Raw genomic sequence first — 27986 nt, 5'->3', positions numbered from 1 at the left:
GATACTTGAATAATATTTTTGTGCGATTTGGTTTAAAATAAAATGACCATTTCACAATTCCGACTATAATTTTGACTCCAACTTGATTTCTTTTATTTCAATCCAGAATTCACCCAAATATGGTCTCCTGAGCGCCAAGTGTCCGCCGTCCAAACGAAGCTTCATGTCGGCTATTTTACAGACAGCAGGACCAGTTTCGATCCACCAGGCTATTCGCTGCAATATGAAACGCCTGAATATAACGGCCCAGGATTTCCAAGAGGCCGCCAGTGAACTTGAACAAATGGGCTTTGGGACTTATATCGCAGCTAATACAACCGGCTCCCGCGGACTACCTTCAAAGGTTTTTGTAAAAAAGGATCCGTCTGATGTGCAACAGGCATTGGAATCTAATTTAGATTTATGTACTCCTGAAGTGTATAATACTAGGTTTAATTGTCCACCGTCAAAATATATAACTTGGCATGTTAGGTCGTATCTTGTCTCCCAAGGACTTGTGTCTAAGAAGTTTTTCATGTGATGTCCAGATTGTATATGACAGTGGAACGTAATTGTCTTTGAGTAGGTTTAAAAATTGATTGATTGGTCATTGGTGGGGCAGGGGGATATTGATCACCATTATTTCTCATAAACCACTATGCCTTCTCCAGTGAATATATTTGTTAGGTTTTTCACGTCACCGGTGAACAATGGTGTCTTTTCTGTATGATCGATATCTGGACTGGTTTCTAAAGATGTGGCTAGAGGGGATGTTATAAATGGTGAAGCAGCTTAAATTGTGTGTGAGGCAATGATTGTGTGTAGCATAGGAACTGCTTTGTTGATCACTTTCCTTTGCTGCAGGTTGATTAGTAGGCCATATTGGGGGTATTTGTTACATTCAAATTCGAGGAGAACCTGAGAACCGGTTCTCCTGAAGGTTCTCGCTGGATTACAACTAGGAGAACCAAAATTGGTTCTTTTAAGCTTCCAAGTCTCGGATCGCATGTTGCGTTATATAATTCTGAAATGTTGGGAAAAAGTTTTCTTCATTTTAGCCGACAATTTATTGTACAATCACAAACAGGGATCCATGGCCCATGCATGTATGTACTTCCAATGTTTATATTACTCCTCGACCATCCCATAATAATAGTTATATGACCTCGCTAGCATAGTAATGAAAACGTCTCCTTTGGTTGTATTTGGTGTGGAAGTGATGATGTAACAGGATTAACTACCATAGCAATAAATGAATACAAATTTTGAATATATCGCCCTGCACTTCAACATTCACGTGAACCAAAGGTTCTCATAAAAGCCCTTTGGGAGAACCTAAACAGGTTCCTGCAATTTATTGCGAATTTGAACCCCCTGTTTAACATTGATAGCCATGAATGTTTTTGTATCGCAGCATCTAACATATTATACTCTGAATTTGCTCATTGGTAGATGCTGAATTTTGTGTTTAATTTCACAACTTGGTATACAGAACAGCAATCTTGACACCACCTTGGTTTCTTTTATTTCACTTCAGAATCCACCAAAGTTTGGTCTCCTGAGTCCAAAGTGTCCTCCTTCAAAACGAAGCTTCATGGCAGCCATTTTGCAGACAGCTGGGCCTGTGTCGACTCGTCAAGCTATTGCCAGCAACTGGAAGCACTTGAGTGTGACGGCTCAGAATTTCTTGGAGGCTGCCGTGGAACTGGATCAAATGGGGTTCGGGACTTATATGACGACTGGGTACTCCAGTGGACAACCGTCAAAGGTTTTCTTGAAAAAGGATCCTTCAAAGGTGAAGGAGGCATTGGAGTCTAATTTGGATCTGTGTACTCCTGAAGTCTATAACACTAGGTTTCATTGTCGACCGTCAAAAGTCATTATTTGGAGTATTAGGTCGTATCTAGTGAATAAAGGACTTGTGTCTAAGAAACAATTCATGTGATATAATTGATGCAGCATGGATGTGGTATTGAGGAATTTATTGTGTTTATTACTAAGGAACTGGAAGTAAATTTTGTCACAAAGGGTCTTATTTCATGTGTGATATTGTTTAGACCTAATGAATACTTTGATAGCTACAATGTAGAAAACATTAGCAGAAAGCACATTTGTGCTGATGTTTACTTGTCAAAAATGAGACTTCAAATATTTCTACTTTAAAGTTGGGGTCAGAGCAGTGCTGAAGACTTCAGCATCGCTGGATATAGATGTTTTGCTGACTTTGAATCATTGCCATGTTCAAGGACTTAGTCCAACACCGCATTAGGGCCTATATTTTTATAGGCCTTTATATTTTATAGTACGGCACATTATCTGATGCTTTACTTGCACTTGTGCTCTCAGTCTGATTTTGAGAGCTTTTGGAAAGTAAGCAGTTGTTCATATCATTCCACTGATGGGCTGATGTGAATTTTGCATATTACTGGTCTGAGTTTGTCGGGCTGTGACACTAGTCATGTGACTCTCTCAGATGGTGCTATGCTCTGAAAAGTTTGATGTTGCTGGTACTTCTTTTCTATGGTGATGTGAATTGGGCTATTCCAATTAAAATCCATATGCCTGCTGTGGAAGACATGACCTTTAAAAATAGCCCACATGGGGGTGTAGATTTCAAATGGAGTCACCCATTCAGGTAAACTCATTTGAAATTTGCACTCCCTGCGTGGAAGATTAACATCATATCTTTCATTGGGGTGTATGCATTTCAACTGGAATAGCCCATTGCTTCTTTGACATGCCTCCACAATGAATCTGTTTCCTTAATGGATTTTTGACATACATTATTATTATAACTTAAAATATGATTTGTGTTGCATAGCTTTTAGTATTTTTCCAAGCGGTTTGCTCACTTGAGATTTTGGTATACATTTAAGTTTACAGAAGGTGACTTTCGATGCAAAGCTTAAGGGGGTACTACACCCCTCAATAAATTTGTGACTATTTTTGCATTTTTCTCAAAAACTAATAACACCCTGGTAACAAAAGTTATGTATATTATAGGGGCAAGGAATCCGATTACTACACTGGAATTTCAGTGACCCAAGATAAGCGGTTCGACACTTGTGATAGAAAATGAGGTACCGCTAGGATGTACCTCATTTCCTATCATATTTACTGAACCGCTTGTCTTGATTCACTGAAATTTCAGTGTAGTAATTGGATTCCTTGCCCCAATAATATACGTAACTTTTGTTACCAGTGTAGTATTAGTTTTTGAGAAAAAAAATGCAAAAATAGTCACAAATTTACCACAGGGGTGTAGTACCCCCTTAATTTGTATTTTGCCCAAACAATTTCCTTATTAAAGATTTTGAGTTGTTTTCATATTTAGGATTTGAACATTGACAGGTTACGGATGTTAAATTGTGATTCGTGTTGCAAAGCTGTTAGTATTTTGTCCAAATCGAATCTAGGATATGAGACATTGGTGTGTTACAGACTTAAAGGAAATCTGTACCATAAACTAATCAATGGCTATATAGTTGCAGTAATAATAAAAACGACAAACAGTAAAAGTCCCAAGCTTATATACGTCCAAATAAAGGAGAAATTCTTAATTCCTTACGACAATCAGCGATCAGTTTGTAATCCATGGTGGCGCCATATTGATACCCGATGTATTTTATTACGCTGTAACAGTACCCCGATTTTGAAACCAGCGAAATCTGTGCCACCAGCCTCGTCCCTCGTGAACTTTGGTGACACGAAGCGAATACTACCAAAGTTCAGATTCAACATTCGTTCAAAAGAAAACGCAACAATTTTTACCCATAAAACTACAGAAGAACATAAAAAAATGTATTTTAAGTAATATTTATGATCAACAATGTCTTTTGAGAATGAAAAGTAAAACAGCACTAAAACCAAAATTCGCTGTAGGGTCGCGAATGCCATACAGCAACACACGCTTCGCCGTGGGTCTGTGTGAAAGGTTACACTACCGTTTGTGGCAGAAAGGATTCACAAGCCGCTATCATGGCGGCTCCCTTGAATCGCAGAAACGAAGGATTAAAAGTGCTTTTTCTTAGCGTCTGGTATGTTTAATCTAGGGGTATATAACTATATTAGCCATTGATTAGTTTATGGTACAGATTTCCTTTAACAAAATGAAAATTTTGTTGCATAGGTTATTATTGTTTCACCTAAGCTGTTTCGTCATCTTGAATTTTTAGACTCGAATATGTTACAGTTCCAGAATAAGAATGATGTTGCAAAGGTTTTTTAGTTTAATATGTTGGCCAAGCTGTTTTCGTATTTTAATATTTACAGGTTACAGATGCAGAATTGTGATTTGTGTTGCAAAGCATTTAGTATTTTCCCAAGCCGTTAACATATCTAGGATTTTGAAACACAGAGAAATGTTACAGTACAAAATGTGAATTGGATTGCCACAGGTGTTTAGTGTTTCATTATCCTACATGTTGTATTAGGCATATGAATTTACAGTGAGGTTGGATGTGGATGGAGCCAGAGTACCAAATGGTGTTTTTGTTGTTATTTATCATAATTTCGCTTTCTGTTTTCCTTATTGTTGGCAAATAGCTGTCCGTATAGTTACTTCTATTTTCACATAGCTTTGGGTACTGTGGTTTTCACTCTTAATAACAACTTGATTCTGCTTGCATTACAGAATGAAATTAGGTATTCCAATTCTGGAATCTTGGATCAAAATAACGTTGTCTCGCGACGATCCATCATGGCAGCCATCTTGCAGACATTGGGTCCAGTGTCCACCTGTCAAACTATACGCGGAAACTGGCATTTCCTACGAGTGGCTACGTCGGACCAGTTTGAAGCAGCCGGTAAAGAGCTGGAGAATCGTGGCTTTGGAAATATGATCTCCCTCAGCGGGAGTCGAGGGCGTATGATTTTCGTCAAGAAGCCTCCCGAAGAAGTTCAGCAGCCTCTTGCAACCAATCCTGATCTGTGCCGACTGGATCTGTACAGTGCAAGATTTCACAGACCGGCTACGAAAAAACTAAACTTGAAAACGCGCGCGCAGTTGGCAGCTACTGGGCTTGTGTCTGAAAAACAGTTGATGTGATATGATTGGTGGAAAATGTAAAATGATAACAAATATTTATCAAAATACAATATTAATTGTGCATCAAATATTATTCTTTCGAAAGATTTAAGCCAGGAACGGACAGCCAAACAGATACCATTCTTGGCCGTGATTTAAACCCAGTGCCTCCTGGGTCTCTGGAGAGCACTTTTACCAACTGAGGTATCAATATAAAGCTGAGAGTCATATTTAGGCCTAAAAATTGTTTGATTGGCGTAACATTAAAAAGGCCTTGGAACTTATGTTGAAGCCTATGGCTAGCACAGAGAGCATTAAGCATAAATAGTTTTATTAGTTTTGACCAAAGCATTAGTAAATCAAATTAAATTGTCAAACTTGCTTGTAGTCTTCTCAGGCTTCTGTATGATAGATGCAGAAAAATGGACCTAAGCTATTCTCTTTTTTGAACATTCCACTTTCAGACTACCCTGTTGTGATTTCATGTTATGATAACATATTGAATATGGATCTCGAACGAAATGCATTTGGAGGATATACTAAAATTTATGTATGATTTGATGCATGGATATTATATGGACTGTTGTATTGTTTGTGGACTCTTGAAGCTAAAAGCATTGTATTCATACTCATAGAGTAACTTGTCAATTAAGATGTCAATTTTGGTGAGTTTTTTTCTTCTTCAAAATGGTGTATAGTTGGCAAGTATTTTATGTTGGTTTAATTCTCAGTCTGTATGAGGCCCAATTTTGTTAATGACATTTGCTGATTTTGTTTTTGTGACTTGTGCTCTTTTTGATGGTGTGTTTTTGTTGGTGTTATTAAACCATTGAGACAACTCAAGTCGTGGAATAATTCAGTCATCTTAATAGTATGACCAAACCATTGACAACTCAACTCATGTGGAACCATTCAGTCGTCTTAATTTTTTGGTGATTTCATTTATTTCCCAATACAGGATGAGCCCATCAAGATCTCCCGATCTGGAATCCTGAGTCCAGCGACCCCGTTGTCAAGTCAAAGCATTAAAATGGCAATTCTGCAAACCGCAGGCCCAGTTTCAATATGTCGGGCTATCCGAGCTAACTGGAAGGGTTTGAAGACGGCAACCAGCAGCCAGTTTCGAGCAGCTGCTTACGAACTTGCAAATGCTGGCTTCGGGATCGTTGTGGGTCTGTCTTCGCAGCACGTGTTTGTAAAGAAGAACCCAACGGAAGCTGCTGGTGCTCTGCAAACGTACCCAGATCTGTGCTTGCCGGATGTGTACGCGAAGAGATATAATCGGCCTGCGTCTAAAGTGATTAATTGGCATGTAAGGTCTCAGTTGGTTTCTATGAAACTTGTGTCACAGAAACAGTTCTTGTAGGTTGGGAATGGACGAGATGGCTACAAGTGCCATGTAAGATCTGTAATTTGGTAACCCAATTGGACAAGATTTCTGTCCCAAACCCGCAATTTGGTAGCCGAATTGGGCAAGTTTTTTGTCCCAAACCCGCAATTTGGTAGCCCAATTGGGCAAGTTTTCTGTCCAAAACCCACAATTTGGTAGCCCAATTGGACAAGTTTTCTGTCCAAAGCTCACAATTTGGTAGCCCAATTAGGTGAGGTTTTTGTCCCAAACCTGCAATTTGGTAGCCCAATTGGGCAAGTTTTGTGTCCAAAACCCACAATTTGGTAGCCCAATTGGGCGATGTTTTTGTCCCAAACCCAAGATTTTGTACCCCCATTGGGCGATTTTTCCTGTCCCAAACCAATGGTTAAGAGAAAAAGTGGGCTACTTTTTGATGATTTGATCTGTGACTTGGACTGCAATTTTTTGACAACTCTGAAATATAAGTAAGGACAAGATGTTTTTGGAGTTCAAACTGTGACATTGTATTCATTTGGTGGCTCATGCTTTTGGTTGCACCTGCATAACGAGAGTTCCTTCATGTGGATTACCTGTACCTATATCTGTACCTATAATTTGTTAATTGGACATTTTTTTTTTATCATTTAATTTTTTGAGCATTTTGAAATGACCATTCATACATGTATACATAAAATTTATAAACTTGTGACACATTGTACATTGTTGGACCAGAGCTAGGCACTTTACTGTGTGAGTGTTTTTGTGTGTTGATCATGAAATAGTAAAAGTAGAATGTTTTTTAAAAACAGTGTTATTGGACTATTCCAGATAAAATGCATACACCCCATATGGAAGACAATGACCTTAATCTTCCACACAGGGAAGGTGAATTTCAAATGGGGTAACATGAATGGGTGACACATTTAAATCTCTGTAGTGTATGGATAATTAAGGTCATGTCTTCCATAGGGGTGTATGGATTATAACGGGAATATCCCATTTGGGTATGATGTTTTTTTATACCGTCAGTTCAAATAATGAACCCCTTGTATATAGATAGTGTAATTATGAGATGCAAAATTTACTTGTTATAACTCCATAATGTACAATACAGTAAAAATGTTCTTCACTTACACATTAGGAACTCGCTGTGCACCTGTACTGTAAATCCAGTCGACAGTGATGCGTTTAGGTGAGACTCCTTAACATGTCTTATCTAAACATATGCCTCCCTGGATTTGGTATAGGTAGAGTTTTTATAGTTTTCTAAAATGATAAAGAGTGATAGATTATGCTAAAGAAATATGTGACATGATCAAGGGGAATGAGTCACATGTCGACCCTGGTCGAAAATAAGTTTTACATATATTTCTAAAGAGGACATTTCGAGCTTTCAGAAACTGAAATTCCCATGTTGATAAGACTTTTCGTTACGAAGTTATGTCAATTTATCAATTGTTGAAAACTATATAAAACAAAGAATTTTAACACTTTCTTTGTCAATATCTCAAAATCAATATTAGCGACATCCGACTCATTTCCCTTGATCGTGTCACATATAAGTGTTTCTAATTCTGTGGTTACAACTCAATTCAACAACTCTTCCTATACTTTTGTACAGGAGACAACCGTTGTTAATCCGTGATGAATCCACACTTTTGCAGTAAGCGTATACGCGAACGCCAGCGCACATCAGCGTTACGCGTGAGCGCGTAAAATTCGTCATGTCTGGAATGTGTGTGTGTATCATGCTTACAAGTTGAATTCAGTATTTTGGAAGTATCGGATAAAGATAGCCGTTTTATTCAGTTTTATTGCTGATATCAACAGAAATCACCGATGTCTTTTTGTAAGGCTGACTGTCAATGATTAACTGACAGTCTCATGAAATAATCATGTGAATTATACAATCTTTAGCTTGTTTTCTTTGTTGAAAGGGATTCAATCATGAAACATGATTGATTCTCTAATTCAATAAAAATGTCATTCACGTAATAACTTGTTTGTGTTGCCGCACTGTATATAATCCAGGTGACAGTGATTCATTAGGCTATTGCAGTTTAAATCCTTACACCCCCTGTGGAAGACATGATCTTAATCTCCCACACAAGGAGTGTAGATTTCAAATGGAGTCAGCCATTCAGGTAACCCCATTTAAAATTCACACTCCCTGTGCGGAAGAGTACGGTTATGTCTTCCACAGGGGATGCATGGATTTCAACTGGATTAGTCCATTTAGATGGGGTCTTTCATGTAGCTTACATAAACGCTGTTGCCTGGATTTAGTATGGGCAGAGTAGTTGTGGTTTCTGAATTGATTATGTTGCTGCTTTCACATCAAACATCCCAAAAATGTGATGTGAAAACAAATTAAAGATACTCACTTCCGTTGTTTTATGTTAATGCCATGGAATCAATACTGGGTGTATCTCATATGTCACAATTTTAAATAATTCTTTAAACTCGATTTTATTTTTATGTTGGGAGTATATAGCATGATGTCGGCTATGCCAAAATTCACATGATTACTGTGTAAGTGGGCATCTTTGTGCTACATTCTCTTGGTCGGGCTGACGTCAAAAAGGGGAAATAGCCTAGTAAAACTAGTGTGCGCATGTGCAGCGCATGTGCAGTTCCCCTTTCTCGAGCTGGTTGCTATGCGCACGCTTGTGCAAAGGGGACGAATGGGACAATGTTCCCGGATGTCCGACCGAGTGAATTGTGCTGTTCCATGTGAAATCAACACTCCCCTATTGAAGATTTAGCTAAATTCTTCAACAGAGGGAGTGTGGGTTTCAATTAGAATATACAATTTTGGGTAACTTCCATTTGAAATACACAATTTGTGGAAAATAAATCATATGCAGAGGGGATCGTGGGTTTCAACATAAATAACCCTGACAATTCCATTTGAAAAACATGCTCCCTCTGTGGAAGATTTTTCTTAAATCTTCACAGTGGTATGACGTATGAACATGATTTTATCACGTTTTGCATCTATTATGTTTTTATCACTTTGCAAGCAGCTACCACGAAAATAACAAGGCACAAAATATATTACTTTTGTATATGGTCGTTGTAAGGAAGCTTATAATCGTGGATTTAAAAAACAAGTGAAACCGTTAAAACTGGCAAAGTGCAAAAAATTAAACAAAATTTTCCACTTTTTACCTTGTGCCAGAGCATCAAATCATTTGAAAATGAATATTCATAAATATTCTGGTAGTTGCCGTACCGAAATTTATTATTGGTCAAACGAAAGTGTATTAATTATGTATGTATAGTTTTGTTGTAAATATGTTGAATATTACTAAGCATGTTGCTTGTTATCGTTCAGTAGTTGTGAAAGAGATAAGCTATTTTTTACAATGTATTTAAATCGCTGACAAATAAAAGAGTTTTAAACTTGAATTGACCGTGTTGTTATGTCGATTTTTGTGTGTTTTTCATGTAGATAATCAGTGTAATACGAGTCCGATTTGACTACTAAGTAGACCCTATAGAGTTATTCTAGTTGAAATCCATACACCCTGTTTGGAAGACCTACCTTAATCTTCCACGCAGGGAGTGTAGATTTCAAATGGAATTGCTCATTCAGGTGACTCCCATTTCAAATATCCGCCCCCCCCCCCTGTGCAGAAGATTAAAGCCATAATGTGTGATTTGCCTAAAGAATTCCTATTTAAATGTTAGTTTTCACTGATCACATTGTCCCCTTTTAATTTTGAGCCAAACAAATGAGGCAAAACAAAGAAAATTGCCATTTCAATTCAGCGCCTACAATGCGTATATTAGCTCGCCGATTGTATTATCATGAACATTGGCGTAGCTTCACACAGCTAGGATGAACAAACAAGATATAAGATGAATAGTGATATGCACACAGTTTATACGTCAAGACGCAAGACAAATATCGATCTGCTCACAGTTTATACGTCAATGATTTGATAATACACATACCGTATTTCGTCATACATTTTCCAAACGGGGGGGCGTTTATTCAAGGTCAATTTTAGAACGATAATTCACGTTAAAATCATTAGGTAAACTTAAAACTCACGCTAAAATGACGAACTATGAACTAGAAACACTGACTTCTGGTTCACTTCGGGTTTCAATCCAGATTTTAAGCCAAAAGTGACGCTATTATTGACCATGTGTGCAACTTGGTAAGCTTACTACACAAGATAGCATGGAAATATCGGCCTTTTGAAACATCTTGGTTGAAAAAAGTGGTGGGGCGTTTATTTGAGGGGGGGCGACTATTTGACTTGAAATGCGGTACACGCGATGTGTTTAGCCACAACTCTGAATAAACCAGAGATCTAATATAAAAACTTAAATTTTACTCTAATTAAAGCTCTTCAGGCTTAGTCTTTCACATGGTATTTTAGTACACCATTAGGCATTGCAATCATGCAAAAACTAGAAATTCAACAAAAATTGAGGGGATCGATGTGGAGCAAATCACACATAGCTTCAAGGTCATGTTTTCCATAGAGGGTGTATGGATTCAACTGGTAATATAAGTCTGAAGACATGCCCCAAATCTCCCACACAGGGGGTGTAGATTTCAAATGGAGTCATTCATTCAGGTAAACCCATTTGAAATTCACATTCCCTGTGTGGAAGATTAAGGTCATGTCTTCCATGGGGGTGTATGGATTTCAACTGTAAGAGCCCATTGATTGGATGAATTTTGAGTAAAAGGAATATAGCATATGGGTCAGTCCATATCAAAACAGATTGAGTGTACACCCACTCTCTTGGATTTTGCTCTCCTTTGGCTCAGGGGTACCTTTCATGGATCCCTAGGTGAGGTCACAAGAAAAAATTCAAATTCCATTTCGTTTTGAATGGCTGGCAATCAAAGTTTGGCGACCTCGAACAAAATTGGGAATTTAAGGGTCCAAATGACAAAGTGCTCTCTTTGAGGGCACTTTCTTCTTAATTGAATCAGTTGTGATCCTCTTTTTGAATGTGGTCACTCACTGGCTGTGTCTGAAATACCTAATGCCAAAAAGATAGATTTGAATTTCGTTGGGATTTCAGAGGGGTCAAAATCAGCACTTCGTACTGTTCAATCAAATTATCTTGATTTTGAAGGACCCATGATGATGTCACAGTGCACTTATAGGTCCTAATTATGTTCAGAATGGATTAACCATATGCCAATGTCTATGAGCAATTCAAAAGAAGAGAAATTTCTAGACCCCTACAGAATTTTAGGCCACCCCTAAAGTGGTTCAGCCACAAATGGCACTTAAAATCGGCAAATTTTGACCCCTAATAACTTTAGGTGTACACCAGATATGAATTTCTAGTCTTTTGCATCTGAAAGAATGTAGTTTAATGTTACTAGGAACATAAGATTTGTTTTGTATTTTTGTGTTTTAGTATTAAGTTGACGCTTTCAAAAATAGTCATTTTTGCCTAACATACCATGCATACAGGATGCCAATTTTAGTATGATATTTTTTTTATATTTTGATCACTTTATAGCCATTTTATTATTTATCCTGATATTTCAAGTTGCTCTGGAGTCAAGTAATAAGAAAAAACTACTTTCTAATCCTCTGTATGGATTTTTAAGGGGGTCAAAAATGCACTTCCTGGCAACGATGCACATGCAAAGTACAGGCTGGGGGGTCAAATTTTCAGAATGCTCCCAATTATGTCAAGTAATATATCAAATTACTCGTATGGTCATGAGGATTCCAAAATGTATAGTTTGTTATGTGTCAGACCTTTCAGGAGGGCGCTATGACGAAAAATGTTCATAGGTCAACGACCTTTTTGAATTCTGACCATAGTTAACAACGTCTGATTTTGGTAATTTTGGTGTCTAATTATATATGTTTTCTTGCATGAGAAATACAACTAAGCAAATTAAAAAACTATACAAGGAACCGATGACCCTCTTTTGCAATATGTCTGCCAAAAGCGTCCATATTGTAATAAGGAGGTCATTGGTTCCTTGTACAGTTTTTTAAGTTATGAGTTGTATTCTCTCATGCAAGAAAACATAATTAGACACCAAAATCGGACGTTGTTAACTATGTAATAACAGGACAAATAAGACAATGATCAAAAATAGAAAAAAGGGTATGTTGAAATTGACATTTTGTACCCATAACCTGTACATTATTAGTCAAACATTGGGATTTTGGGACCATCAACTTAGTATCAAAACACAAAAATACAAAACAAATCTTATGTTCCTAGTAACATTAGACTACATTCTTTCAGATGCAAAAGACTAGAAATTCATATCTGGTGTACACCTAAAGTTATTAGGTGTCAAAATTTGCCGATTTTAAGCGCCATTTGTGGCTGAACAACTTTAGGGGGCCTAAAATTCTGTAGGGGGTCTAGAAATTTCTTTTTTTGAATTGCTCATAGACATTGGCACATGGTTAATCCATTCTGAACATAATTAGGACCTATAAGTGAACTGTGACATTATCATGGGTCCTTCAAAATCAAAGATAATTTGATTGAACAGTACGAAGTGCTGATTTTGACCCCCTGAAATTCCAACAAAATTCAAATCAATCTTTTTTGGCATTAGGCATTTCAGACACAGCCAGTGAGTGACCACATTCAAAAAGAGGGTCACAACTGATTTAATTAAGAAAAAGTGCCCTCAAAGAGAGCACTTTGTCATTTGGACCCTTAAATTCCCAATTTTGGTCGAGGTCGCCAAACTTTGATTGCCCGCCATTCAAAACGAAATGGAATTTGAATTTTTTCTTGTGACCTCACCTAGGGATCCATGAAAGGTACCCCTGAGCCAAAGGAGAGCAAAATCCAAGAGGGTGGGTGTACACTCAATCTGTTTTGATATGGACTGACCCATATGTTGTGCAGCAGACAAATGAGAACCCTAAATTTAATTGATATAAAACTAGATTAAAATACCAAATGTGATAATGGTGAGTGTCTATAGCTAACATTATCTTATAGTGAGCAAACTGGTCATCATGCAAAATTAACCCTCTCCGTGCGGGTGTCGACTGCAGACGACAAATTTCTTTTTTTTTTTTTTTTGTAATGTAATTGTACATTTTCATGAACATAGTTGGAATCAGCATGAAAAATGCATTGAAATGAATACAAACAAGCTTAGTTTTCGGTTCAGTGATTCTTAAGATAGGTCTTGACTCTTGATATTTTGAGAAAATATCCCAAAATTTTTATGTTGAAGCCTCTGTGGCTAGCATTAATTCTGTATGTAAATATATGTACGTGCAGATGGTAGTTGCATACTGGTTGAACCTCTAGAACTAAAGCATGGTTATTGTTTGAAGGTCAAACTTGGATCAGGAACTGCTAGGATACTGGTATTTGGTATTTGAAACTAATGTCATGGATTCAAGAATATATTGGAGCGCTAAGTTTGAAAATGCTTTTTCATTGTGATGATATTTTTAAGACCGCTACCCATCCATGTCTTCCTTCTTTCACTTGCTAATGCTGTTGAAAAACAAGAAGTTCATCAAGTGACATCCTTTTCTGTATCCCCCTACTTCACAGAAACGGCGGCAGAAACCCGGACGTCTGGCCCAGCATTCCATGTTATCTCGACAGAATGTGATGACTGCGATTCTCCAAACGGCAGGTCCAGTATCCACACGCTATGCCATACGGCAGAACTGGAGATTCCTGCGCAACGTCCCTACAGATGAGTTCATACAGGCGGCCACAGTGCTTGAAACTTTACACTTAGGAACTCTTGTAACCTTGGGAAAAACCGTATCGTCTCGAGTGTTTGTAAAGCGCCCTCCAGTGGAAGTCTTTGATCTCTTGAAGGCTAATCTAAGTCTCTGTGATCCAGAGATATATGCGGAGCGATATAAAAAGCCTGCAGCCAAATCAATAACATTTGCTGTGAGAGCTGGGCTTGTGAGAATGAAACTTGTGTCAGAGAAACAGTTTATGTGACTTGAAACTTATTGCGGAGAAAAATTTCTGACTGTACTGTAAATAATCATGCTTGCCTTTGCTAGTTCAGTAGTTCAATGAGGTTATGTTATTTTGGCAGGAAAATGGTTATGGCCATGTGTTTTGAGTTGGTAGATTTTTCGGTACTCAAAATTTCCAATTTTTTTCCCGCTTTTTGATACAAATATAATTATTTGTTAACTAAACCCATAAGTACAAGAAAAGTATACATTTCCTGACAGGAAATTAAACAGGGAATCCAAAAATGATATTAGTTTCCCAGTAGGAAGATTGGTTAGGGAGGTAGTGGAAGTTGAATAGCAACATTTTCCATAAAAAATGTTCTACCTTAAGTGGAATATATTTTTTACATATTATACCCTATGCTGAAAAGAACATCATATTTGAGTTCCTTGGCTCAAGAGCTTTAAAAAAATGTATACTTTTATTGTGATACCTACTACAGGTTTCACTGTGTGCGAACATATTTGAAACACCCATTTGAGGCATTTCGAATAGGGATTTACACACAAACAGTGCAATTTAAGGCATTTTCTGTAATCAAATGATTTGCACTAGAAATTCACTGAATTTTAGGACAGAGTTACCGTTCCGTTTTTAGTTTCTAAATTATTGTTCTTAAGTCTTTAAAACATAAAATCAATTAAAAGAAGCAAATATTTCAATATAACACCATTTTTTTGAAATTTTTAGTTAAATTTACATATCAATCCTCCATATCAATCCTCGGCTCCACCCTGTCATTTTTTTAACTAAAATCAAATAACTTGGATAGAATGGTAAATGCTACATAAAATGTTATGGTATCAATACAAAGGTCTCATCAAAAGCTTTAAATTGATAGGTAATTTGTCTAGGTAGCTGACACCCTTGACTTAAAAATAATAATAATTAGCACAAAAAATCTCGCACAAAAGTACTGCTCCACCCTATTGGTGTACCCAGTTTAAAACGCATGGCCTTATACAACTCCCCAACATACATTTTGGAATAATAGTATGCAGTAGACATTGTGTGGCGATCATTTTGATCATAGTTCAGGACTCCAAAGCATTATTCAGTTGACATTTGGATTACATGTAACACTTTAAAGGGGAATCATGCTTAGTTATTTAGTACTTGAATGAAGATATGTTTTTAAAGTAATGTAGATTTATGAGATTTTAAAGTAATGTAGATTTAGGCAATGAAGGGAGTATCTAGAATAGTGATTGTGTTGAACATAATAAATGTAAGGCTTCTTGAAGAGCATTGTCACCTAATTGGATTATTGGAATTTTTTGTTCATAAAGGCTGAATTGATGGTTTGAAATGTTTTCAGTGGGAATATTTGTTCCAATTGTTTTGACTGTTTAGCATTTTAATTATTCAGGCTTATAGCTAGTTTTAGCTGTCTCAATGTCTCAATTAAATGTCTAAAAGCTATCTTTGTCATCATCAACACGCAACATTACCATACAAACATATCAGACATGGACACAGTGACAATACTATCAACAACATCTTGTATCGTAACATTAACAGCTAATCATGAACCAACAATTTTTTGTAGTTTTGGTTGTGGTGAATTAAACTTTAATACATGATAACCAAACTGACAGTACTTTATTTCATTTAGTCTGTATCATTATGGTTGTGGGGAATTAACCCCATGAAAACTACCTGCCGATTGGCCAAAATGAAGTTTTCATTATCAATTGGACCAATCGGCAACATTGTTAGAATAATTTCACCACACAAATTGGGGTGAATTATTTGCAAAGCTCCATTCTGATTGGTGATTAAAGTGAAGATATCATGTAATTGACCAATCAGAGGCAATGTTAGATTGGCAGGTAGTGCTCAGGGGTTAATATGAAAGCCAAACTGTGGAGTGGTTGACAGTATTTTATTTCATTTACCCTGTTGTACAGATAACTGATCCTGTCAACCCGGATGGTAATGAAGCTGCCAAGCAACCACCAGCTTTCACCACCAGGAGCATCATGTCCGCTATCGTGCAGACAGCAGGACCCGTGGCAATCACCAACTCCCTCCGCCAAAACCGCAAAATATTCCGCAATATCTCAGCGCAGCAGTTCCTCGAAGCCGCAAACGAGCTTCAAGATCTTGGAGTTGGTAACTTGGTGGACGTCACAACTACAGGGTCCTGCACTTCGGTGTTTGTCAAGAATCCTCCAAATATGGTAGAAGAGATCTTGGGTTCAAATCCTGATTTGTGTGACGTGGCAGTGTATTCAACACGATATAATGCGGCAGCATCAAAATCTATCAGTTTTACGTTGCGTGGAAGACTTGTTGCTATGAAATTGGTTTCTAAAAACCACTTCATGTGATGAGCTGAAATGACTATTAAAATATTGTTGAAACAAACGTATAAACAAATAATATCACTCAGTAGAAAAAGTTTTAACATATATTTGATTACACAGACATACAGCACATCATATATTAGAATGAGATATGGCAAATACAAATGCTTGTGAACACAATGATCCATACAAGTTAACTTTTTCAGCAGCATTTTCATATTTCTAACACCCCAGATCTTAAAATTTTCTTAAACTTGTCTTACTTATCAATGGGATAATACAGCTGAAATCCATTCACCGTCTATGGAAGATGTGACCTTACTCTTCCACATAGCGAGTGTGAATTTCAAATGGGGTTACCTGAATGCGTGACTCCATTAGAAATCTACACCCCTCTGTATGAAACTAAGATCACAGGATTCATGTTTTTCATAGGGGTGTATGGATTGCAGATGGAATAGCCCAGTCATTATGTTTGGTTCTGAGTTGCTCTCATTGCTTGTTCAGTTTATAAATGGTTAATTTTTTGTATTATTGGCGAACCGGGAAAGATAATTAAATCATCTGAGGATAGGCGTAACTGTATGTTTGGTAGATTAAAAAACTAATAGGTAACATGGAAATTGATACATAGGTCAATGTGAAGCATATTGTTATATGAAATAATCAAAAGCGACTTGTGGGTGAAATCCATTGTGCTATTCCAATTGAAATCCATACACCCCTATGGAAGATATTATTTCCAACACAGGGTGTAGATTTCAAATGGAATCACCCATTCCGGTAAACCCATTTGAAATTCACACTTTGTGTTATGGGTAATTTGGTTACCAAAAAGAAACCACAAGTACATAAGGGGCTAGTCTCTGAAGTTCAAAGTCTGGATTAATATTGGGTCTCCTCTACACCCATGCATGTTATTTCTCTGTGTGTGATTGCATTTAGTATCATTTTAAAATGGAGTCTGCAAGATATTTACTTAAAAATGGTTTTTGTCACTGGAGTATTTCGTGCTCATTTGGAAGTCTGGTTATATTCCCATACCCAATTCGGATAACATTTTAGGTAAGAAGTGAGGGTCTATTCCCATCTCGGTAGGATATCATCTGTATCTTCTCTGTTCTCCTGTGTTTCACTATGGACCACAATGGCCTCATCCCAATGGCATAGTTCAATAACCTCAATTAAACAATCATAGTGCAAAATTTGACCTCATGTTGCAGAGTATGAGTTTTTGTACCCAAATTGTCAAAGGTCATTCAATGATTGTACAAATGTATTGGAGTCAAAGAATTGTGCCCTAATTGATGAGCATGTTGTGGATCCTATTGTTTTATCCAAATGGCCTGCATGCCATGCAATATTCATACACAAGCCTTACACATTTTGCTTTCCTCCACTATTCCTTTGTAACTTTGCAGAATGATTGTTAGAACAAACAAGCATTCAAACATTCCTTTCTTCTTTTCTTACTTGATTTGCAGAGAAGGGACAGATTAGCTCGCTCGCATGTCGGCGTGACAAAACGAGGCATTATGTCGGCCATTTTGCAGACCAGAGGCCCTATCAGCACCTTTGGTGCGATTCGACGCAACTGGGATTACCTGCGATCCATGAGTAGTGCAGATTTTGTGAATGCCGCCACCGCGCTTCAGACATTGGGGTTTGGGATTTATACCAACGCCGATCCAGAACAAAGGAATAGGCAGTTTGTGTTCATCAAAAAAGAAGCGTATGAAGTAGTGCAGCTATTGCAAGATAATGAAGATCTGTGTACATATGAGAAGTATATCGATAGGTACCATCAGTCACCTTCAAAGACTATCAGTCTGGCGTTGAAGGCTAACCTTGTCAAACAAAAACTGATATCGGAGAAAGCTCTGCAGTAGATGCAGTGAACATAGGAAGTCTGTTTTATTTAAAAGTTCACCTTTTAAGGCTTTCCGGACAGAAATCTATCGGAGGAAGTCTTAAATGTTCACCTTTTAAGGCTTGCAGGACAGAAATGGATATCGGAGAAAGCACTGCGGTAGATGGAGGATAAAAGAGAGGAATATCTGTTTTGAAAAGTTTTTAAATATCTGTTTTGTCACTGTAGTGTAAATCTTGTTCTATCATATTATGATTGTCCTTCCATGTGTTTGTTATATAGGAAGTCAGCATTAGGCTGAGCATTTGACTCGTATGTGTATATAAGAGGTGCAGGGAGCAGTACAAAATTAATTAGAAAATTGAATCAAAAGAAAAAAATGTTTGACTACTTTATTTTAAGGAATGGCTTTTGTTTTAAGTGTGGGTATATATTGAACTCACACACTGCAAGTTACCAGGATATCAATTTTCTTGTATTAGGTATTTACAGCTAATTGGAAGTTGGTGCTATAAATTAAAATTGGCAGGTTTGTGTGGCGAGAAGCAAAGTGGTTTTGGAGTAGACTACTCATTAGCATAACTTCAGGTATTATTAGCATAATTGGGGCATTTGAAGCACCCTAGCATACACGTTTGTGAATTTACGCAACTGTAACATGGGACTTCCTTGACCTGAGCATTTCGAATAATTTTGCCAAACATGGTTACAGCTACAGACTTTTCATCAATACTCACAACATTTACCCAGCTTATAATGAAACATCCTTACAATACACCCAACATGCATACTATGTACAGAAGCATGTACTCGTAACCTTAGTTACTAACTGCATGATTTAATGAAGGAAGAAATGTAAAACTATCACTTTCTTCTTTCTCTTTGCAGAGAAGGAAAAGATCAACCAAACGTGGCCATTACCCCGTACCTACCCAAAGAGACGTAATGTCTGCGATTCTGCAGATCAAAGGTCCCATCAGCACTGCGAGAGTCGTCGGTCGCAATTGGGAGAACCTGCGCAGCATCACCACTAGTGATTTTCAGAATGCTGCGACAGAGTTGGAAAATTTGGGTTTGGGGACCTTGACAAGTGCGGATCCTAATAGGAAAAACTTGCGCACTGTGTTCCTTAAGAAAGAGCCACAGGAAGTAGTGAATATTTTGTGGGGCAATCCTGATTTGTGTTCTTTTGAGAAGTATGAGGATAGATATCATCAGTCGCCTTCTAAGTCTATTAGCTTGGCTGTGAAGGCTAGCCTTGTTAAACAAAAACTTGTATCGGAAAAGGCAATGCAGTAGTCCTCATTTAGATACGATTTTTGGTTAGGTTTATTTTCCTTCTGGTGTATCACATTATGCTATATCAGATACAGAAACTTTTGAGCTGAATGGATTGTATAAGATTGGTCCGACAAACTGGTGTCGGAAAGGCATTGTATTAGTCCATATGAAGGTAGCAGTGCAGTCATCTTCCACTGGGATGTGTGGGTTTTTCAAATGGAATAACTCCTTTTAGTCATCCACATACATCTCTAGGTTGGGTATTTTGTTTGCATGCATGATAGGCTCTGTAGTGTATCACATATCTACAGCACATGGGTGCTTAAATGGGTTCTCGGTTCTGGATGTGATTTGGGTGTGCTTCTGCCTTTATCGTACAATCCCTATAGGATCGTACCCAAGAAAATATACCCAATATATGTAATAAACAATACACACCTGTGGGCACAAAGTTTCCTTATTTTCATAAAGATTGAAATAATTATGATATTTATAATATGGATCAATATGCCACTTAAGGCTTAACCTGTGTAGTCCCAAATTGTTGCATATTAATTTGTTTTATTTATTGGCTATTTCGTTAGTTGCACACAGTTTTTGAGTGGTACCGAATAAGGTTGGAGCTTTGACATTCTCATCTACCAGTACACAGTTCTTAACCCCGATAGGCTTCTACATGCATAGAATGACCTTTTGAGTGTGTTGGGTACAAAAACTCATACACACGATTTGAGGTCAACTGTGAGCTATGTTTGTTAATTGGAAGTTACTGTACATTGTCATGAGATGAGATCATTTTGTCGTATACCTATTTTTTTTAACTGTGTGTTATTATTGTGTTATTGTGTACACATAGACTTACAATTTCCAAAAATGAAGGAAATGTGAATGTCATACTTCCGTTTCATAAAGCAAAATCATGAACAAAGTTACGTAAAACATTTGATATTCTTAATCTTACAGAAATACCACGGCAAAGGTCGTCTCCTGGGGCAAAACTCGGAGAAAACAAAGCGTAACATAATGGCGGCCATTATGCAGTGCGCTGGTCCTGTCTCCACACAGATAACCATCCGTCAGAACTGGAGATTCCTTCGCAATGCATCTTCTAGCGAGTTCATAGAGGGCGCTGTTGCCTTAGAACGAGCGGGGTTTGGAAAGTTAGTATGTTGTGGCGGAGACAAAGGTAGCGTTAGCAAAGTCTTTGTCAAGAGGAAACCGGAGGAGATTTTGGGGATCCTGAGTGCAAATCCAGATTTGTGTTATCCTGATATTTATCCAGCGCGATACGCTCTAACCCCCTCTAAGTGTTTGCCATTATCTCTTAGAAGTAAGCTGGTGTCGATGAAAGTGGTCGGTCAGAAACAAATGATGTGATGTATGGTCATCGTAGGTCTTTGGGCACTTAGGCAGGTAAAAAGTTTTACCAGTTTTGTGAGTCTGGGGTCTGGTATTCCCTGTTGCAGATGGGGAAGTTACATGCATAATGGTTCATTTTAAAAACGAATAAACTGTATACAGATTTGAGCATATATGAATGCGTTTGACTAAAACTGGTAAAAAAACCATGGAAGTTCAATGGTTGTGTGCTGTTTATAATATGTAGGTTTTTTTTTCTGTAATATTGCATTGTGAAATCTGAGTACTGAATGACTTTATATCAAGAAATCCATGAACAGTGTATCGTTGAAAAACTTGTTTTGATGTTCATTGTATAATACGAGGGGGGTATCCAAAGGTTTTTGACATCACTCAGAAGTGAAAGAGCTATGCCGATGAAATTTTGTCAGTGTAATCACTAGTCCTTATGTACATTATGGTCCAAAAATGGCCTCATAGGTATGTTTACTTTCTTCACAGGTGGCACTAGATGGGACGTAGGCGCATAACCTTTTCATGATAAGATCCTCCACTTTCTTGAGTTTCTTCACTGTGGCCGCATCATCCGTAAGTGATGGACGTCCACTTCTTGGCTCATCTGTGAGGGACATGTGGCCAGTTTGGAAATTCCTTTTTCAAAAAGCAACAGTGCCATATGATGGGTAATCATCACCAAAGATAGCTTTCATTTCATCATTGATTTTCTAAGCATTGTAGGCCTAACCCTTCAAATGCAGGAACTTAATCACGCTGCATGCCTCAATTTTCACCATCTTTTAGGTTATGCGCCTACTTCCCATCTAGTGCCACCTGTGAAGAAAGTAAACATACTTATGAGACCATTTTTGGACCATAATGTACATAAGGACCAGTGATTACACTGACAAAATCTCATCGGTATAGCTCTTTCACTTCTGGGTGATGTCAAAAACTTTTGGATACCCCCTCGTACATGTAGGTGAAAAACAAATAATTGTGTCTATGTTACCATCTTAACAATTAACATGTGTTATATATAGTTCAGTTCTGTTTTATTTCATAACAGTTTCATAATAATGTAATACATATGAGACATTTTTGGCATTAAAGCCTTAATGTACGATTTCCGTTAAATTTTAATTTTGTTATTCTTTATTCAAAATGTTGAAATAATATTTAACCAAGTGCGCTTTGCATATTGTGTCAAATATGTTGTGTGAAGTTCAACTTGAAAGTCTCAAAACAGTCCGAAATAAACATAGTTTGATATTCTTGCCCTTGCAGAAACGTGAAGGTAGAGGTAAACTTCTAGGGCAAAATTCAGAGAAAACAGAGCGTAACATAATGGCAGCCATTATGCAGTGCGCTGGTCCTGTCGCCATACATCAAGCCGTACGTCAGAACTGGAAATTCCTTCGCAGTACATCTTCTAGTGAGTTCCTAGAGGGCGCTGTTGCCTTAGAACAGGCAGGGTTTGGACAGGTGGTATGTTGTGGAAACACCGCACACAGCGGTGGTAGTAAAGTTTTTGTCAAGAAGAAACCGGAAGAGATTGTAGAGATCCTGAGTGCGAATCCGGATTTGTGTTCTCTGGATATTTATCCAGCACGGTATGCTCTACCCCCATCCAAGTGTGTGTCATTAGCTCTAAGAAGTAAGCTGGCAGCAATGAAAGTGGTTGATCAGAAGCAAATGATGTGATTTGATCATGTTCTGGTTGTAGTTTTGCGGATAAAAGTTGCTCAGACACTCATTGAATGTTGCCAGCTTGCGAATCCTGAGTGAAACTAGTCTTCTTGCAAAACGGTATATGGGATAATCAGGAATGAGAATTTTCAAGCTTGAGCCTGAATGCAGGCTTTTTGGGGGTCCAAATTTCCGCACTTTCTTTTAATTTCAGCCGTTTTTTGGCCTTTTAGCCTAATTTCACACATTTTTAAAGCTATTTTCAAACTTTCTGGTTTTTTCATGGATAATCATTCTCATGCCTGGATAATGATTAATCAATTAATCCCAGAACCAGGGATGTGAGAGTTCCTCTTTTCAGCTGATTTCCTCTTTTTTTGTTGCCAAAATTTACGCATTTTCTTTTATTTTCAGCCCATATTTGGCATTTTTACCCTGATTTTACGCTGTTTTTCAGCGTTTTTAGTAATTTTCCTCTTTTTTGGTCTGTGGCCTCTCACACCCCTGCAGAACCATTTAAACACATGTTGGAGATTAACACATTTAAAAGTCCCCTCCCCAAAATTTGTAGGCATGTGGGATAGCAGATTGGCAGGGAGCCATATTTTTTCCAGTTTTTGCCATTGAACTAAAAAAAAACTGCTGTGTATAATATATAAAAAAAAACATCGACATTTAGTGATATTTTCTAGAGTATAATTAAAAAAATCAATAGATGAGTCTGTTACTATGTAGACATGTTATTCCTTTTTTTGTTGTATTGGTTCTTTGTTTATTAGTAGTAGAAAGTTCATACTTCTAGTGGGCTGTTGCAGTTGAAATCCATACACCCTTATGGAAGACATAACCTTAATCTTCCACAGAGGGTGTTGGGAGTTTCAAACAGGGTTACACCCTCTGTGTGGGAGACTATGGTTATTTCTTTCCAATTACGTAGAAAAACATAGATCGCTGAGCTCGAGCTGGTACGTTGCCGTTTCATTGACAATCACACACTGAATAAGCCATTATGAAATGAAGGGACCTAACAAAATCAGCATCAAATACAACTAAAATGGAAACTGAATTTACTCTAGCATGTATGGATAAATTACTTGTTTTAGCATATTCAACTTTACTGTGTACCATTTTTTTATCAAAAAATTGCTGAATAATAAAGGCAAGCACGCTCCTAAATCTAGTTCATTCGCCCGTTGCCATGCAGCGCTACAGGAACGGCGACTGAAGGCGAAATTGGTAGAGTTGTTTAGCGTGGCAACACTGATGAAATACCAGATTCAGGCGTGTTTGCCTTTATAATTCAGCATTTTTTTGATAAAGACAATGGTATACTGGGAAATTTAATGCGTTTTAATACATGATTTGTTCAACTTTGTGATCTATCCAGCACCCAAACTGGGACCCAAACCTGCTTCACAGATTCGGCGAGCATGGCACTCTATCCTTTATACCTCATTGTTTCTTTCATACAGGGTGTATGGATTTCAACTGCAAGAGCATGTCATGTAGGAAAGAATAATTTGTCAGTTCAGAAGTTGAATTCAGGTGCATGCATGCATCTGATATGTAAATAAGATATTTTAACCAAGTTGTGTATTGTAATGTTTAGGACCTGCCAGAGTGAAGAAGTTTTAATCAGAAAATAACTGTGTTGGACCTAATTAGTGCCTGGGAACTTTTTTTAATGCTTATTAAAGAAGATGGAATGAAACTCCAGTCAAAACAGGGAATTAACACACAGATGCATTCAAAATTCAGTGTATCTGAAGTTCAAATCAATCATTTTCCTAAGTCACAAGGGGTGAATTTATTTAGATATTTTAACAATTTTATATGTGTGTACATTCATATCAAAAGGATGTACTTTTGGGCTGATACATTTGTGTCATTTTACAGAATAGCTAGGATTACATCTTTGACTTATCTCAAGTGGAGGTCACTTCAAATCACTCCCAAGTCACATGGTTTAGGAATGTTCTCTGTATTCCTAAACCATGTGACTTCCGCTTGAGAAGAGCTTGGTATTTATTCCTAGCTATATAAAAAGAGACGCATGTAGCAGCTGACAAGTACAACCTTTTGATATGGATGTACACATTTAAATATTCAGGCACATCAAAATGAGGATGCGAAGACAGTTGTGACTTGCAAATGTTTGTAGGAGTGCTTATTAGGTCGAATATGGTCTTCAAACGTTAGCGAAAAATAGTGTAGTGTTGAAGTTAAAGTTCAATTCACTTCAAATATGTTGTTGAAAATTAATGTATGTAGTCTCTTTCAACTTAAATACAGAACACAATTGAACATTACATGTACCATATATCCTCTGATAAACGCCCTCTAGTTTCTTCAAAAATAGAATTACATAAATGACCCTATAACTCCCCATGAAACAAACCAATTTCCATGCTATCTTGTGTAAGTAAGCTTACCACGGTCCACACACACGATCGGCATTGGTAATCCCGGAAGTGAACCGGCAGTCATAGTTCATAGGTTGTCATTTCAGGGTGATTTCTAAGGATATATGGTATTTTGTTTTCTTTTATTGTGTACTACAACTTTGAGGCAGATATTGTATTCTAATCTCTTAAAATTTGGAAAACATTTTGTACAATCCAATCAGATCGAAGACAGGATGTGTAAATGGGAAGTATGATAAAAATATCAATGTACATTCTAAAACAAATTGTATGTTACATTAAAATGTAGGCATTATAAGATGTGTAAATTTTCAACTGAATGTGCTGGGGATGCAAGGATTTCATGTACAATTGTGTTGCTGTCAAACACAAGGTTCAAATAAAAAAAGTTAAGTTGAAGTAAAACAAAATGCAGGAAAGTAAACTTGGTAAGTCACACATCTTAACAACTTGAATGGGCAATTCCAGTTGAAATCCGTACAGCTCATAGAAGGAGGACATGACCTTTATCTGCTGCACAAAGCGTATAGATTTCAAATGGAGTAACCCATTCAGGTAACCCCATTTGAAATTCACACTCCCTGTATGCAGACCTGCCAACTGTCCCGCATTTTGCGGGACAGTCCCGATTCAGTTTAAAACCCGAAAATGCGGGACGCCCCGCATTCTCGCATTTCCGTCCATTGAAAAAAAATCATTAAAAAACCAACAAATTGTCCGATATCGTCTGGCACGAAAAGAATTGCGGCGGCGCTATACCTATTTAAATGCATTGAAAATGTGGTGGCGCTATTAAAAGCCTGATTAGCACGCGTGCTTGCGTGTTAAATTCACGTTGCCCATTGTAATACATTGGATATGTATGAACGTTGCCATTAAAAGGAGGCTATTATTTTCGCCTCATCGCCGGTGCATGGTTCATTGATGCAACATTGTATAACCGATGAATTGCGTATCTTTTTCGGATTGGTGAAGAGGTTATTTTCAGCTTTTCACTGTGTCAATGTTTCCGAATTCGGAAGGTTCGTCGTAATTTCGTTGGAATTTTGGAAGATTTTTTAGTGTCCCGCATTTGGACTTTCAGGGGTTGGCAGGTCTGTGTATGGCAGAGTAATGCCATGTCTTCAGACCATAGTTGTGTCGATTTCAATTGCAATTGTATTTTTGAAGTTTGTATCTGAAGTCAAAATCATCATAATCCTGAACCAGTAAATTTAGATGTTTATATTAAGATGGAATTTACTTGTAAATATGTATTGAAAAAGTGGCGATAATACAAATGTTGCTTCTAAATGATATGTAGTTGTGCTTATTAGAGGAGGGCACTAATTCTGTTGAATTCAATAGTAATTTAGATGTGCCCTTGAGCATTAAAAAAAATCATGGACAAGATTTTGTGTACTTTAATGTTTGACAGAATAGGAACATTCATATCATGTGCTGTATTTCCTTTAAACTCTCCTCTAATAAATGCCCCATCGGCCTTTTTGACATTGAATGAAATAAACGCCCTCCTTATTTCCCCTGAAACAAGTAATTTTCATTCCTATATCTTGTTTAGTAAGCTGACCAAGGTGCACACACGGAGGTAATGGCGTTGATAATTGGCAAAAGTGACATTGTAAACCTGGAAGTGAATCATTTGTTTTGTTTTGTTTTATTTCTTCTTTAACCTGGGACACTCAATCAGTTGAAAACACAATTAATCATCTGTTCTTCCTTGAGGCCCAGGGATCCGAAGTTCATAGTTCCTCAATTCAGGATTATTTTTAAGCTTGCCTAACAATTTTAACAGGAGTTATCGTCCTAAATCCCCCCTCGCCTTTTCAAAAATTTCACAACATGTTGGCGTTTAATAGAGGAAATACAGTATCTGATTCTTGATATTGTGTGGCATTAAAGATTTGCTCACTTCTGTCTCTGCACTGTTTAATATTGTATTTTATTGTTAAAAAGGTAACTTTTAGAGTTAAAATGTTTTAGATGTTCTTGAAAAGAAACTGTTGTTCTTTAAAAAAGAAACTGTTGTTTTTAAAGTCTCGTAGTTGTGTAGATTATATAATGGCAAGAAATGTGCTATTCTAGTTGAAATTCATACACTTGTTATAGAAGACATGACTTCAATATTACACAGCTTCAATCTTCCACATGGAGTGTGAATTTCAAGTGGAGTTACCTAAATGGGTGATTCCATTTCAAATCAACACCCCTGTGTGGGAGATTAAGGTCATGTCTTCCATAGTGGGTACATGAATTTTAACTAGAAGAGCACAATGAAACTTATTTTGAAACGAGTACATGATTGGTATCATCGTTGGGCAGGAAAAACCTCCTAGATGTGCCTGTGGCCCTTGAACATGTTTAAAACAAAACTGCCGACAGGTTATAGAGGTTTTGCTTTAAACATGTTCAGGGGCCAATGACACATAGGAAGTTTTTCCTGCCAAGTGATGGTATTTGTATTGCTAAAAAGCAAGGTGAATTTCAGAGTTAAAATGTTTTAGATGTTGTTGCTTGAAAGAAAAATGTCTTGTTACAAGGAAAGAGTTTCATAGTTGTAGATGATAATGTCAAGAAATAAAACTTTTATTTTGTTTTAAAGAGTAAATGATTTGTCATAGGTATGATCCTTTATTGTGTGTGATCTTTCATTATAGGTGATATGAAACAACAATATTAAGTTTACATGCAACAATTTAAAACAATTACAGTATTACAGTAAAATTTTGCAAAA

The 27986-nt window shown here is 37.3% G+C and overlaps 1 protein-coding gene across 28 annotated transcripts in view; it reads left to right on the top strand.

The window, feature by feature from the left end:
• The window catches only part of LOC140170248 (uncharacterized), a 244712-nt gene that overhangs the window by 84102 nt on the left and 132624 nt on the right, over positions 1 to 27986 (top strand). Inside the window, exon 5 of one of the 28 annotated variants that reach the window (XM_072193600.1) lies at positions 22428 to 22999. The exons of 20 other annotated variants lie outside the window; for them this stretch is intronic. In XM_072193600.1, the coding sequence (XP_072049701.1) occupies positions 22428 to 22844 (417 nt within the window). In that variant the 3' untranslated portion in view covers positions 22845 to 22999. Of the gene's footprint in view, positions 1 to 4612; positions 5697 to 5963; positions 6406 to 13892; positions 14316 to 16234; positions 16673 to 18117; positions 18582 to 19391; positions 19818 to 20747; positions 21472 to 22427; positions 23000 to 27986 lie in introns of those variants that run through there. 7 more of the 28 variants (XM_072193610.1, XM_072193615.1, XM_072193623.1 and 4 more) reach the window with 7 other exon arrangements.

Source organism: Amphiura filiformis, chromosome 14 (assembly GCF_039555335.1).
Source record: "Amphiura filiformis chromosome 14, Afil_fr2py, whole genome shotgun sequence".
NCBI classification, from domain to species: domain Eukaryota; kingdom Metazoa; phylum Echinodermata; class Ophiuroidea; order Amphilepidida; family Amphiuridae; genus Amphiura; species Amphiura filiformis.
The sequence above is the reverse complement of the archived record's forward strand: the minus strand, read 5'-3'. Positions and strand labels throughout refer to the sequence as shown.